General features: G+C 39.5%; 2 protein-coding genes across 2 annotated transcripts in view; both read left to right on the top strand.

The window, feature by feature from the left end:
• Positions 1–6,851, top strand: part of LOC124545232 (rabankyrin-5-like) — a 65,631-nt gene extending 58,780 nt beyond the window's left edge. The window contains exon 8 of the mRNA XM_047124103.1: positions 6,714–6,851. The gene's annotated coding sequence lies outside the window, so the exon portion shown is untranslated. The remainder of the gene's footprint in view (positions 1–6,713) is intronic.
• Positions 5,571–16,002, top strand: part of LOC124545233 (rabankyrin-5-like) — a 71,046-nt gene continuing 60,614 nt past the window's right edge. The window contains exons 1-2 of the mRNA XM_047124104.1: positions 5,571–5,732; positions 6,760–6,920. Of these exons, the coding sequence (XP_046980060.1) occupies positions 5,702–5,732; positions 6,760–6,920 (192 nt within the window). The 5' untranslated portion in view covers positions 5,571–5,701. The remainder of the gene's footprint in view (positions 5,733–6,759; positions 6,921–16,002) is intronic.

Below are 16,002 nucleotides of genomic sequence, written 5' to 3'. Positions count from 1 at the left end.
GGTAAGCAATAAAAATCACCTGTTGACATTTTTTATGATCATCCTAAGGCCTTTGTGTAGATCGTAACAAATTGCTAGGGATTGGCATGGCTTTAAAGGCCTTCTCTTTTCAAAGGTAAAGTTATACCTTAACAATACAAAACAGTGTTGCATTAGCAAATGATGCAATAAGAATAAGATTAAGTTTGGAATGAGGTAACAATAACGGTAAGTTTGGAATGATGTAACAATAACGGTACTGTGCCACAGGCCCACTTCTGTTCTTGGCCAGTACAAATTATTTACCTGGGACATTGGAGGACTTCCTCATTGGTGCACTTACCTTTCCAATAGTCAAGATGATTGTCATCCAAACAATCCTCAGTTTTCATTTTAATTCTGTATATTACTCTCATTGGCAACTGCGATGCATGAGTCATTAAGAAGACTGTACCATAGTTCTCGCATTTTTCTGCCCTTACAGTCTTCAGGTTTGTGTAGATGACATTTTCCCGAAATTGCACGTTTAAGATTCACAGGTTCTACACACTAATTTGAATAGTGACTCCATTGCCACTACCCCCAGTGATTTCAGAAATTCTGAAGAAATCTATCCCTTCTGCCTTATTTGATTGTAAGTCTTCCAAAACTCAGTTAAACCCTGACTCTCAATACTGGATCCCCTGTGTCTTCCTTATCGACCCCAATTTCTTCCTCCATCATTTCTTCAGACAAGTCCTCCCCTTCGTAGAGGTGTTCTGTGTACTCATTCCATCTGTCAGTTCCCTTATCTGTGTTTAACAGTAGAATTCTCATTTCATTTTTAAATGTTTACACTCTTTCATTTAATTTCACCAAAGGTTGTTTTGAATTTTCTGGATGCTGAATCAGTCCTTCGTATGACCATTTCAGAAAAATTACATAGCTTCTGTCTGTGAGGGAAAATGTGTACAAAGTTGCTCGGGTGCAAAGTGCATTTGTAGACTACCAAATATATCGGTATTCAGTTTTGAAATTTTAACATGAAAGTCCTCTGGGTAAAGTACTGTGTCATATTGTAAATAACCTGTAGACACAGGAGGAGGCCTCTGTAACTGTGGTCGAATCACTGGTTCAATCAGTGATAGTTATTTAGAATATAATGTGGTACCATATCCAGAAAACTTTGTTAGCTCACTCTGGCCGTGGAAACCTGAGCAGTTACATAAATACTAGCCTGTTCCTGTAGCTTCACTCATGTGTGCACTCAATATGTATATTGCACAGATTTCGTCCTCTCTTCCCTGTGTGTCCACCACTTCTTCCTCCCGTCTCTCTCTCTCTCTCTCTCTCTCTCTCTCTCTCTCTCTCTCTCTCTCTCTCTCTCTCTCTCTCTGTGTGTGTGTGTGTGTGTGTGTGTGTGTGTGTGTGTGTGTGTGTCCCCTCCCTCCTCCCCTTTATGCCCATCTCAATCTATCTCCAGCTGTGTACCCATCTCTACATGCAGGTGCTGCAAAAACGGGTAGATAAAGCAGGCCCATACTACTTCAAAAGCAATTTCTTGCCCCTGATTTGTTGGATGTCCTGGAAAGCAGGTCTATAAGGCCGGCTGATACTATTCCCACACAACACACCTGTTATACAAGGCAGTCTATACAGCAGGGGGCTGAAAAAATTTTTGTTGTCTGTATCCCGGCTCTTGTTGAAGTTAGGGTGTGAACCCTACAGTGCTGATACTCGTGAAGTTTGCTGTTTGTATACAGAAGATTCAAGGCTTTCAAAGAAGAGCATGGATATACAAATATCCATCTTTATATACATATATGTAGTATGTATGTATGTATAAGCAAAATATCTTTCTCTCTCATATATTACGACCAAATCTAGGGCTAGAGTGCCATGTGGATAGGATTTTGTTTATAGTGAAGTTATGATATTAGGAACTTCATGAATAATTGCAAGTTGTAGGATGATTTCAAGAGATATAAATGATTAAAGTATCTCAGAACAGAGAATTTAGTTTTGATATAGGACTGTCGTATAATGAAAAGTGGGGATGTTGTCACAACAACTGAGTGCATCTGAACTATTACTGCAATATAGTTAGATTTGTAATAAACACTTAATATTTGAAAATTAATGTTTTTCTTGAATAATTCAAAAACCTCAGCTTCTATCAGAAAATGTTCCCAGCACAGAATTAAATCACTTTAAATTTCCCACAGAAAGAGTTACTCATTTTTATCTGTGACTAATAGCTTCCATGTTGCAGGGGCTGGAAAATTCACAGATTCACAGATTATTAAAAATAGTGTTTTAATGGTATAAAATTATTTTTATTGTTAAATGAAGTGAGTTCAGAACAAGTATTAATGTATGTATCACATCTAAGTGCAGTAGAGTGTAGAAAGGATAAAGTGCATTCTGCGGGTGTGGCAGGGCAGATGAGAGAGCAGGGTGGGGGTTGGAGGGTAGAAGTGCGAGGGAACGTAGGTTGCCAGATGGTGCTCTTGCAGTTCATGCTTTCATATCTCTGCAAACTGAAAAACAAGCAGGTGATTCTCCACTCTCTCTACCGTCACCACATCACAAAAAGTGACTACATGGTGTTTCACATAGTTATACCAACTCTCCCCAGTGTGCCTTATGAATCACTGGTGATGCAGTGCGCAGAGAAAACGATATATTTTTTTTTTTTTTTTGGGGAGGGGGAGGGGGTCATTTTCCACAAAGTGCATTAACATGACATGGAACAGATCTGAGTTGCTAATAATAACAATGCAAGAAACGTGTATGGATAGAATCTGCATAAATCTCCGCACACTCTTCTACACTAATAGAGGGTAAATTGTTTCTTAGTCATCCTGTATGGCAGGTTCCTGCCCAAGTCTCTTAGATGAACAGATACACTAAGTTAACTGAGCTCATGTTTATGTAGTCGAGTTGTAATCAGCTTAATAAGTGTGTGCTTATTTACATGAATTAAGTGAGCTTCTTTGTAAAATACTTTTATACACAATGAGAAGTGTGTAATTTGTAAGTGAACTTTTCAGTGTTGATGGGAAAGGTATTGGATTGTTATATGTGACACCTTGCTACTGTCTATTGTTGGCAGTTGGCAGTGAATTAATGAATGAACAGAAAGTTATTGCATTTCTTTCACCATTAACTGTATTACTAGGAGACTGCATAATATCTTCTATTCAGGAATTGCTGACACGTGTGGAGCGGGTTACTATGAGTGGAATCCTTTACCACACATCTGTAAAATATTTTCCAAGATGGGTGTGAAAATGATGTCTGATGAATTGGGACTGACCAAGTCTAGAATGGTTGTTGTTGTTGTTGTTGTTGTTGTTGTGGTGGTGATCTTCAGTCCTGAGACTGGTTTGATGCAGCTCTCCATGCTACTCTATCCTGTGCAAGCTTCTTCATCTCCCAGTACTTACTGCAACCTACATCCTTCTGAATCTGCTTAGTGTATTCATCTTTCGGTCTCCCTCTATGATTTTTACCCTTCACACTGCCCCCCAATGCTAAATTTGTGATCCCTTGATGCCTCAGAACATGTCCTACCAACTGGTCCCTTCTTCTTGTCAAGTTGTGCCACAAACTCCTCTTCTCCCTAATTCTATTCAATACCTCCTCATTAGTTATGTGATCTACCCATCTAATCTTCAGCATTCTTCTGTAGCACCACATTTCGAAAGCTTCTATTCTCTTCTTGTCCAAACTATTTATCATCCACGTTTCACTTCCATACAAGGCTACACTCCATACAAATACTTTTAGAAACGGCTTCCTGACACTTAAATCTATACTCGATGTTAACAAATTTCTCTTCTTCAGAAACGCTTTCTTTGCAATTGTCAGTCTACATTTTATATCCTCTCTACTTTGACCATCATCAGTTATTTTGCTCCCCAAATAGCAAATCTCCTTTACTACTTTAAGCATCTCTTTTCCTAATCTAATTCCCACAGCATCACCCGACTTAATTCGACTACATTCCATTATCCTCGTTTTGCTTTTGTTGATGTTTATCTTATATCCTCCTTTCAAGACACTGTCCATTCCGTTCAACTACTCTGCCAAGTCCTTTGCTGTCTCTGACAGAATTACAATGTCATTGGCGAACCAAAAAGTTTTTATTTCTTCTCCATGGATTTTAATACCTACTCCGAATTTTTCTTTTGTTTCCTTTACTGCTTGCTGAATATACAGATTGAATAACATCGGAGAGATACTACAACCCTGTCTCACTCCCTTCCCAACCACTGCTTCCCTTTCATGCCCCCCGACTCTGCCATCTGGTTTCTGTACAAATTGTAAATAGCTTTTCGCTCCCTGTATTTTACCCTTGCCACCTTCAGAATTTGAAAGAGAGTATTCCAGTCAACATTGTCAAAAGCTTTCTCTAAGTCTACAAATGCTAAAAACATAGGTTTGCCTTTCCTTAATCCATTTTCTAAGACGAGTTGTAGGGTCAGTATTGCCTCACGTGTTCCAACATTTCTACAGAATCCAAACTTATCTTCCACGAGGTCGGCTTCTACCAGTTTTTCCATTCGTCTGTAGAGATTTCTCATTACTATTTTGCAGCTGTGACTTATTAAACTGATAGTTCAGTAATTTTCACATCTGTCAACACCTGCTTTCTTTGAGATTGGAATTATTATATTCTTCTTGAAGTCTGAGGGTAGTTTGCCTTCCTCATGCATCTTGCTCACCAGATGGTAGAGTTTTGTCAGGACTGGCTCTCCCAAGGCTGTCAGTAGTTCTAATGGAATGTTGTCTACTCCTGGGGCCTTGTTTCGATTCAGATCTTTCAGTGCTCTGTCAAACTCTTCACGCAGTACCGTATCTTCCATTTCCATAATATAGTCCTCAAGTACATTGCCCTTGTATAGGCCTTCTATATACTCCTTCCACGTTTCTGCTTTCCCTTCTTTGCTTAGAAGTGGGTTTCCATCTGAGCTCTTGATATTCATACAAGTGGTTCTCTTTTCTCCAAAGGCCTCTTTAATTTTCCTGTGTGCAGTATCTATCTTACCCCTAGTGAGATAAGCCTCTACATCCTTACATTTGTCCTCTAGCCAACCCTGCTTAGCCATTTTGCACTTCCTGTCGATCTCATTTTTGAGACGTTTGTATCCCTTTTTGCCTGCTTCATTTACTGCATTTTTGTATTTTCTCCTTCCGTCAATTAAATTCAATATCTCTTCTGTTACCCAAGGATTTGTCTAGCCCTCATCTTTTTACCTACTTGATCCTCTGCTGCCTTCACTACTTCATCCCTCAGAGCTACCCATTCTTCTTCTACTGTATTTCTTTCCCCCATTCCTGTCAATTGTTCCCGTATGCTCTCCCTGAAACTCTGTACAACCTCTGGTTTAGTCAGTTTATCCAGGTCCCATCTCCTTAAATTCCCACCTTTTTGCAGTTTCTTCAATTTGAATCTACAGTTCATAACCAATAGATTGTGGTCAGAGTCCACATCTGCCCCTGGAAATGTCTTGGTAATCTGCTGTAATTCATTGCTTGATTTACATTGAAATATCTGAAGTTCCTTAACACTTAGGTGACCTACTTTTGTTGCAGAGGGAGACAGTTTAAGCCTCTTCGGATGTTGGGAGAGATGAGGCTGGGATGATGCACTTGATATCCTTCAAGCTGTGAAAAGTATTCCAGCCAGTGATACTGGAGACAATGGAATCGATGTTGTTAAATACATATTGACAGCATGTTACACTTGAGGTGGCCTCTGCAGTGTGGTATGCAGGTGACAGTTCCAGCTGTTGAGCCTTTTTATATAACTACTCACTTAATAAAATAAAAATAACACCATTATATATACATGAGTTCAGTCTATTCACATAAGAGAACTGAACAGGAAATGCTGGGGAAAGTTACCTTCCCTGGAAGAACGCTAGAACCTGCCGTAGAGGATGACCAGTAATAAATTTTCCCTTTTATCAGTGTAGAACAACAGGTAGAAATTTACGAGGATTTTGTCCATATGCATTTCTTTCGTCACTATTATTAATAATATATACCTATATTCATATGTAGTGTTATTGCATTTTGTGAAAAATACCACCCCCCCCCCCCCCCCCCCCCTCCCAGGTCTCCTCCTGCCTCACCTGGGCATGTGTAAACACTGCATCACCAGTGATTCATAAGGCACACTGTGGTGGCTCTGTACACTTGGACTTGACACATATATTTCTATTAACCTGCTTCATTTAACACTAAAACAGTAGTTATATACCATTAAAATTCTATTTTTAATAACCTGTGATTTTTCCATCTCCTGCAATGAGGAAACTATTAGTCCTAGTGAAAAAATGAATAGGATCTTTTTTTGTAGTGGGTTTAAAGTAGTTTAATTTTGTACTGGAAAAAATTTTCAGTATAATCCGTAGTTTTCAAGTTACTCAAGAGCATAAAGTGACATTTGCACCCCACCCACCTACCCAGCTATATCACTGTTACATCCCACTTGTGGGGATTTGTTGTTCATGACACTCTCTCTTACCACTATCCAAAAATTTATGACTACACAATTTTTTCCTCCATATTTGACCTTCTTTGGTCTTGATTGACTGGGCTCAAGTTGAAAGCTTATTGGTGATGTAGCTCAGCTCCAATCAATGTTTGCATAAATGGGGTAATTTAACATGAACTTTGTTGTTTATTCTAACTTTTAAGTGCTACTTAAATGTTTATACAGTGCCTTTAATTAACCCTGGCAGGTAGATGACCGTGATGCCCACCAAAGAACAGCTTTGCATGTTGCAGCGGGAGCAGGCCATGCGGCTGTTATATCAGCTTTGCTGCAGAATGGTGCTGATGCTAATGCTTCAGATTCAGAAGGAGATAACGCATTGCATATAGCTTGCCGTGAAGGTCAACGAGGCACTGCACTTGTGCTCCTTACTGAGTCACAGTTGGATGCTGAGGTGAGAATAAATAGAAATATTTTTTCTCTTAATGTAATATATTGGTTATCCCCAGTATCTATCAGGCTTTCATAAAAGACAAAGAAAAGAATGAAATTGAATGATCACAATAATCTTCATCTTCTTTATATATAATAATTCAGCCTGTATATGTTACGACTTGCAAAACTCAAAACTTAGTTGATTAGTTGACAAGAGATTTTGACACAATGTCGCATTCAAATACACACATTTTTATATACCTATTTGTAATAAATAAAGGGGAAATTTTAAATCTCGATAAGATATTCACCAATTTACTTCAAATTTTCACATGCTACTGTAATAAATTTGATACCTCGTAACAAGGGTTTTGATAATTTTATGGAAAAACACATGGAATGTGGACCCACAAATTTCATCATTTGTTATTTTGTGGAGTACACTTTATCGCTCAGCAACAATTATTATGATTACAAATAAAAAACCTCACCAGAAAACAAGTAACAATGCTCACAGGAGTGGTTAGCATAATGGACTCGCATTCGGGAAGACGATGGTTCAATCCCGCATCTGACCATCCTGATTTAGGTTTTCCGTGATTTCCCTGAATCGCTCCAGGCAAATCCCGGGATGGTTTGTTTGAAAGGGCACGTCTGACTTCCTTCCCCATCCTTCCCTAATCGGATGAGACCGATGACCTCACTGTCTGGTCTACTTCCCCAAAACAACCTCAACCTCAACTTCAACCACACAAGGAAAGTAGTTCAGTGTTTATAAAAGCCATATATGAACATACTCCTGGTGGTGCAGTTGCTCAAAAGGCCTGTCTGATGTGTGGAGAAATTGGCTACCAGGTGGATACACCAGTCCTCATATAATGTGAATGGATAATTTACACATTTCATTATTGAAAATGACTATTGAAACTGAAAGTCTTCAACTGGCACATAATCCTTCAATTTTTGTGCAAATTGTGTGATGTTTCATTTGCATTTGGTGGCTGGCAAATTAACTCTCCTCACCAGTGCATGTAGTAGACAGACAATAAGATAGGAACTCTTCCTAAAGAAAATTTTAGTGAGCAAAGATTATGATTAGACACAACATTTATTATCAGAATTGAAACAAGATGGAAATGGGGCTAGATACACTTCTCAAGGGCCATTGTCTTCAACCTTCATATGATGGGATTGTGTCTTGGTGAAGACTCCAATAAAGAACATTAGAACACTTTTTTTGAGTTCCTCAGAATTAGAACTCAGTTGTGACCTGTTACATATGTATTCTTGTATGTTTGTGGCTTCTTGGCACTCCTTGGACCTTTTACTGGTGTTTGTAGTTTTTCAGTGTTGAAAGCCAGCTATACATTATAAATCTTTGTCAGTTCATATCTGAGGAGCAGTTGTCAGTGGTATTTGTGAACTTACAAAGCCACATCAGCAAATGTGTGATAATGATACACTATTGGATGTCACTAAAAGCCATTACACTATGTTTTTGTGCACACTAGTAACTTCAAATCAAGGGCATATCTCAGGTGTGAAGCAATTCTTCTCAGGTAAAATTATGCATTTGCTCAGCAAGTCTTTGCCCAACGTTATACAGTAGCTATATTGGCACTCTTTCCTTTGAAATATAAGTTAACTATCTCCTTGCTTAAGTCCAGATCATCTCTTTCCCATAGTCATTACTGGCAATCAGTTCAGCCTCTCTGTTCAGTCTTATTTCTCTGTTATATTTGTGAATTTCTGTGCCACCTGTTAACAGGAACAATCATGGGATCATTGACTGAGGAAATGTCGTACAATGCCACTGTTTTATGTGGCTAAAGGAAGATCAAAATTAGTTTATCAAATGATGGTGTGCTTTGCGTGTTTGCTGAGTTGGTTTTTTTCCATTTTATGCACAATATGTCAGCAATCAACTCGGTCTTGTTATTCAGGTACTGTGCATTTGAATTTGTGTACCTGCTGTCTGGGCTCTAACCAGACAGTGAACTGTTGATGGGATTGCTATTTATCAAACTTGGCAATACATAGCAGCACGAATTCAACTATAGTTAAACCTGGTTGTAGTCACAGTTCTGAATACACACAAAACGAAAACTTGCAGCACCTTAAGAAGATGCCTGGGCCAGACTACATCTAAAACTATACTCTGCAAACCTCCATGAGGTGTGTGACAGAGGGTACCTCCCATTGTACTAGTTATTCGTGTTTTTTCCAGTTCCATTCATGTATGGAGCATGGAAAAAATTATTGTTTGAATGCCTCTGTGTGGGCAGTAATTATTTTAATCTTATCTTTATGATCCCTATGTGATAATTATGTAGCAGTTTGTAGTATATTCCTAGAGTACTCATTTAAAGCTGGTTCTTGAAGCGGCTTCAAGAGTCTTCCAGTTCAGTTCCTTCAGTATCTCCGTGACACTCTCCCAGGGATTAAACAAACCTCTGACCATTCATGCTGCCCTTCTCTGATACATTCGATATCCCCCACAAGGACTATCTAATATGGATCCCACAAACTTGAGCAATATTCTAGTATCATTCACATGAGTGATTTCTAAGCAATTGCCCTTGTAGATTGATTGCACTTCCCCAGTATTCTAACAAAAAAACAAAGCCTACCACCTGCTTTACCCGTGACTGAACATATTTGATCATTCCATTTCATATCCCTGCAAAGTGTTACACCCAGGTATATTTATGAGTTGGCTGATTCCATTAGTGACTCATTGATATTGTAGTCATAGGATAGTACATTTTTTTCGTTTTTTGATAAGCAAAATTGTACATTTCTGACCATTTAAAACAAGTTTGCAATCCCTGAACCACATTGAAATCTTATCGAGACCTGACTGAATATTTATGCAGCTTTTTTCAGATAGTACTTCATTATGGATAAGTGCATTATATGCCAAAAGCCTGATTTTACTAGTAATATAGTCTGCAAGGTCATCAATATACAAGATGAACAGCAAGGCTTCCAACACAGTTCCCTGGGGCACACCCAAAGTCACTTCTACATTTGATGATGACTCTCCATCCAAGGTAACATGCTGCGTCCTCCCTACCAAAAATTCCTCAGTCCAGCCGCAAATTTCACTTGATACCCTATATCATTGTATTTTTGACAATAAGTGTAGGTTGTGGTACCGAGTCAAATACTCATCAGAAATCAAAAAAATGCTGTCTACCTGATTTCCGTGATCCAAACTTTCACTATGTCATATGAGAAAAGTTGGGTTTCACATGATCGAAGTGTTCGAAATCCATGCTGGTTGGCATTGAGGAGGTCATTGTGTTCAAAATAACTTATTATCAAACAATGGAAAATCCAGGATGGAATGTAAGAATACGACAGAAGGAAAGTTGCTACTCACCATTTAGGGGAGCAGCTGAGCTGCGATAGGCACAATAAAAAGATTCACACAATCATAGCTTTCGGCCATTAAGGCCTTTGTCAGCAGTAGACACACATACACACACGTGCGCACACACACTCACGCAAGCACAACTTGCACACACATCTGCAGTCTCAGAGAGTGTAGTTTCAGCTCTCCGAAACTGCAGATGTGTGTGCAAGTTGCGCTTGTGTGTGTGTGTGTGTGTGTGTGTGTGTGTGTGTGTGAAGGATATTGGATGCCACTTTTTTTGGATTACTTCTACTACCCCCCCCTGTAGATGGGTGTGACTGGTGCATTTCTCCATGACCTGGGTACAGTTTTTTTTTGTTTGAGAGGTCTGTAATAGATTACATTTAAAAAAGGGGCTAACTCATTCGCAAATTCAGTATAGAATCTGACAGGGATTCTGTTGGGGCCTAGAGCTTTATTCAGTTTTAACAATTTTGGCTGTTTCTCAACATCCCTGACACTAATACTTATTTGGTTCATATTTTTAGTGGTACAAGGATTAAATTGGGCATTTCTCCTGGGTTTTCCTTTGTACAGGAACATCTGAAAACGGAGTTAAGTATTTCAGCTTTTGCTTTGCTACTGACAATTTCAGTTCCTGTCTCATTCACTAGGGCCTGGACACTAACTCTGATGCCACTAACAGCATTTACATACAACCAGAATTTCTTTGGCTTCTGTGAAAAATCATATGACAATATTCTGCTACGGTAGTCACTGAAGGCATCATACGGCATTGGTCTCTTGACAGCCAAACACATCTCATTTAGCGTATCTCTATCTATAGTCGTATATTATGCAGTAATCTCTCTCTCTCTCTCTCTCTCTATCTATCTATCTATCTATCTATAAGTTTCTTTACAGTGATTGTATACCATGGAGATTCCCTCCCATTATGGACTGTACTTCTGCGTACACATGTATCCAGTGCATGGTCGACTTATCTTTTAAACTTGAGTCATAGTTCCTGTGCATCCTCCTGCCCTGTGCTGAAAGTTTCAAGTTCGTTATTGAGATCTGACACAAATTATTTTTTTTTATCTAGTTTACTGAACAGATATATCTTTTGCTTGTTTTAGTTGTCCTTTGTACTTCGGTAATCATCATCATCATCATCATCACAACCACGTCATGGTCACCGAGACCAATTTGTGGACATCTTCAAAGAGGCGAGGTCTATTTGTTTCCATTATATCCAATGTATATCTATCATGAGCGGGAGTCATGTGACAAATACACCATTCCCATTTTGTATTTATCTATCCTTTTGATATACCTTTAAATTTTCATCAAATCTCACTGCTAGCAATTTCTGGATTCAGCTAGCTTTCTGTACCTGTTATTATGTGAACTCCACTGCTTTTCATGAGTGCTTAAAGCTCTGAGCTGCCTAATCGAAAAAGCCTTATGTGCACCCCACACACAGTCAGCTAGCTAAGCAGCAGCCTGTGGTGTGTAGTGGACACTTGACCCATTTAGGGGGATCCTATAGTTCTGAACCCTGTGGCCCAAGTGCAGGAAGTTGCAGCCTTATTTGTCGCAGAACTTTCGAAGTCTGTGGTTCAGTCCTTCCATGCAACTGAGAACCAAAGGGTTACTAACAGTTCTGGGAACAATGCTGCGAATTGTGAGCTTTGTTGGAACTCCATGTGCAAGGCTGGCCTTCTCTGCCAGTCACTGGAATGACCCAAGAATGACTTCGGAGCACAGACAACAGGCATCATTTGTTCCAGCGTGCGCCACAGTCTGTAGTTGGTTGCACCATTTTCCTTCAATGACTGCTGGAATAGCATCTTCAAGATGTAAAATGCGGCCCCCAGGCATACACATTGATTGCACCTGGTGTCTTTTCCTGTCTCTTGGTGCCATTTCCCTAAGGGGTACCATCATTCACCATATGTTTGAACTGCCTGCAATTAATGGACCGCAACCCTCTTGTGTTTGCCTCCTCCTGACACCGGACAAAACAGGTAAACTGAGTCCCACGGAGTCAGTTCCAATTTCAGTGAAAGGCTGGATTTCAAACTTCTACATCTACATTTATACTCCACAAGCCACCCAAAGGTGTGTGGCGGAGGGCACTTTACGTGCCACTGTCATTACCTCCCTTTTCTGTTCCAGTCGCGTATGGTTCGCGGGAAGAATGACTGTCTGAAAGCCTCCGTACGCGCTCGAATCTCTCTAATTTTACATTCGTGATCTCCTCGGAAGGTATAAGTAGAGGGAAGCAATATATTCGATACCTCATCCAGAAACGCACCCTCTCGAAACCTGGCGAGCAAGCTACACTGTGATGCAGAGCGCCTCTCTTGCAGAGTCTGCCACTTGAGTTTGCTAAACATCTCCGTAACGCTATCACGGTTACCAAATAACCCTGTGGCGAAATGCGCCGCTCTTCTTTGGATCTTCTCTATCTCCTCCGTCAACCCGATCTAGTACGGATCCCACACTGATGAGCAATACTCAAGTATAGGTCGAACGAGTGTTTTGTAAGCCACCTCCTTTGTTGATGGAATACATTTTCTAAGGACTCTCCCAATGAATCTCAACCTGGCACCCACCTTACCAACAATTAATTTTATATGATCATTCCACTTCAAATCGTTCCGCACGCATACTCCGAGATATTTTACAGAAGTAACTACTACCAGTGTTTGTTCCGCTATCATATAATCATACAATAACGGATCCTTCTTTCTATGTATTCGCAATACATTACATTTGCCTATGTTAAGGGTCAGTTGCCACTCCCTGCACAAAGTGCTTATCCGCTGCAGATCTTCCTGCATTTCGCTACAATTTTCTAATCCTGCAATTTCTCTTTATACTACAGCATCATCCGTGAAAAGCCGCATGGAACTTCCGACACTATCTACTAGGTCATTTATATATATTGTGAAAAGCAACGGTCCCATAACACTCCCCTGTGGCACGCCAGAGGTTACTTTAACGTCTGTAGACGTCTCCCCATTGATAACAGCATGTTGTGTTCTGTTTGCTAAAAACTCTTCAATCCAGCCACACAGCTGGTCTGATATTCCATAGGCTCTTACTTTGTTTATCAGGCGACAGTGCGGAACTGTATCAAACGCCTTCCAGAAGTCAAGGAAAATAGCATCTACCTGGGAGCCTGTATCTAATATTTTCTGGGTCTCATGAACAAATAAAGCGAGTTGGGTCTCACACGATCACTGTTTCCAGAATCCATGTTGATTCCTACAGAGTAGATTCTGGGTTTCCAAAAACAACATGATACGCGAGCAAAAAACATCTTGGTTAAGGGGATCAGTACAACACCCTGAATCATCCGTGGTCCCCATCCACCATGTACAGGATCTACCATTGACATGCCACTGGCAGTGAGGTGGGTGAGTAATGACAGAGCCTGTATTTTCTCTAAAGGAGACAGGATCGATGCGAGAGGATAGTACTTGAAGTACCTCTGGTGCAGGTGTCACAGGTACCTGACTCTTGGGAGCTCTTCCAACACACTGATTCACAGTAGCTGTCAATCATTTGACAGTAGTCGGGGCCATTTCCAGCTGCTTACGAATACCAACAAACTCATCCCGTTTCAAGAACAGCATTCACAGTGGGGCTGCATTTTGGCTGGTGCAATGTATTATGAGACAGTAAACAAATAATGTTAAATTAAGCCCACTGATTAACTTTTAATCTGTTGAGCTAAAAAATTGTTGATTCCCTGTAAGAATTGAAGCAGATACACAAAATGAGATTTTTATTAAGGCAACACAAAAACCTATGGAAAAAACTGCTCGTTTACTTAAAATGTTTTGAGGTTAATTGTAGTTGTCAGAAAACTTGGAAACAGAGTTAATTTACAATAATACAGATAATATATAGGACTACTCGTCTTTAAGGGAAGACTAGATGTAACACAATGAGTCAGTTAAAAAATCTGCTGCAGTAACAAAATCATAAATGATGATTTGCTACAAATTATTAGTAGATTATGCAAAGGACAATGGTGACTTCTGAAAATTCTCGAAAACACACATTTATTTGCTTTGATATACAAAGAAGTTAGGGAGTGATGTATTCTTTAGCAGAACTGTGAACCACAAATGCTGATTTGCTATGAAATAAATTACATATCCAAAACACTCGTACTGGTAACTTGTGAAAATATAGTTTTGTAAGTGTCTCAAAATTCTCAAAATAACCTATTTCTCATGTAATTGAGCAATGAAACTAGATAACGAATGTTTTGAACAACGATGGGCCTACTGTTCGCAAACATTTTAAAAGAGCAAAATTAAATTTGAGCCTACAGTTAACAATTACAGTAAGCACTCATGAATGTTCAAAATTTTGCAATATATCACAATACAAACTGGTATTGATGCAATCAGTGAAAGATTACACAGAAATAATGCGAACAGTAAAATATGGGAATCTAGAACTTCAAATTGGCACACAATCTTGTACACATGGTCTACAAAGAAAAGGTCGTAAGTCGGCTTTTGTACATAAATAAACATGCATAGTGCATGGATTTTTCACTTAGCTGATTCTGTGCACACTTCTACATGGGTTGCCATAGGAGAAGACTACAGTGTGAGTTTTTCTCGATCAAAATTGCTAAAATGTGCAGCACCAACAAAGCACATCTTCTGCCTCTTGCAGTTAGCAATGCAATAGAAATACTGTGCATAAAATCGAAAGAACTCAGCAGAACATCTGGAAGCATGCCATTAACCAATCACATCCAGGTAACAAGAGTGATCAAATGACAGCACTACTTCTATGAACTGAGAAATCTAAATAGCTTATTATTGTGGAAAGATTGATGAAGGGGTGGGAGGTAGGAAACAGTGATATTATTTTTTTAATTGTAATTTGAAAATAATGCTTATCTCTGACTTGACTTTGTCTTTTAAGTTAGCTTGTACAGGGTGTGGCAAAACATCCTCCCTAATTTAATTTAAAGCTAAAATAAACAAAAAAACAATCAAAATAAAGAAACTGTACTATATCGTCATGTAAAGAAATTAAGTGTCCAAGAAACATTTGTCTCAGAGCTTGGAAAGAAATCTGAGCTATGGGAGTGCTCTCTCTGTCCTGTTGGAACCATACCTGGATACCTTGTCGGCCTGCTCTTATATGTGCACACTGTACAGTAAAATCATTGTTACATAGTGGTTTCTCAAAATTCACGAGGATTCTGTCCATTCCAACATTGGAAATTTAGACGATTGACACATTTCGAAAAGTGAAACTCTGCTTCACGCTGCAATGGGCCTCAGCATCATCAGTCACATTTCCAGTGATGTTTGTCCATGATGTCACATGATTGCAATAGTTGCATTCCAACAGTTGGTGAACAATGGCCATCTTGTATAGGTGAAATCATACGCCCAGTTGCCAAGTTTGATGCATACTCAGATTAGGTAACTGAAGAGCGCAAGCAGCTTTTCGAGCAGATTTTTTAGGAGACACTGAAATTAACACTTCACTGCATTAATGGATTCTGCAGTTCAAATTCTGCATGCCCTCACTCCTATTGTTTTAACCATGTCACCTTTTGATCCAAGGTTCGATGCCCCCAAGCAAATGGTTTTCTGATCTGGAACTGCCACACAGGAAGAATCTGGAAACTTCTCCAGAAAGCTTGCTGGGCAAGAGCACCTGAATAACTGTCTATCAGGAATGAGTCCACAAC

Source organism: Schistocerca americana, chromosome 8 (assembly GCF_021461395.2).
Source record: "Schistocerca americana isolate TAMUIC-IGC-003095 chromosome 8, iqSchAmer2.1, whole genome shotgun sequence".
In the NCBI taxonomy this organism is placed as follows: domain Eukaryota; kingdom Metazoa; phylum Arthropoda; class Insecta; order Orthoptera; family Acrididae; genus Schistocerca; species Schistocerca americana.
This window is presented reverse-complemented; position numbering and strand designations above follow the sequence as displayed.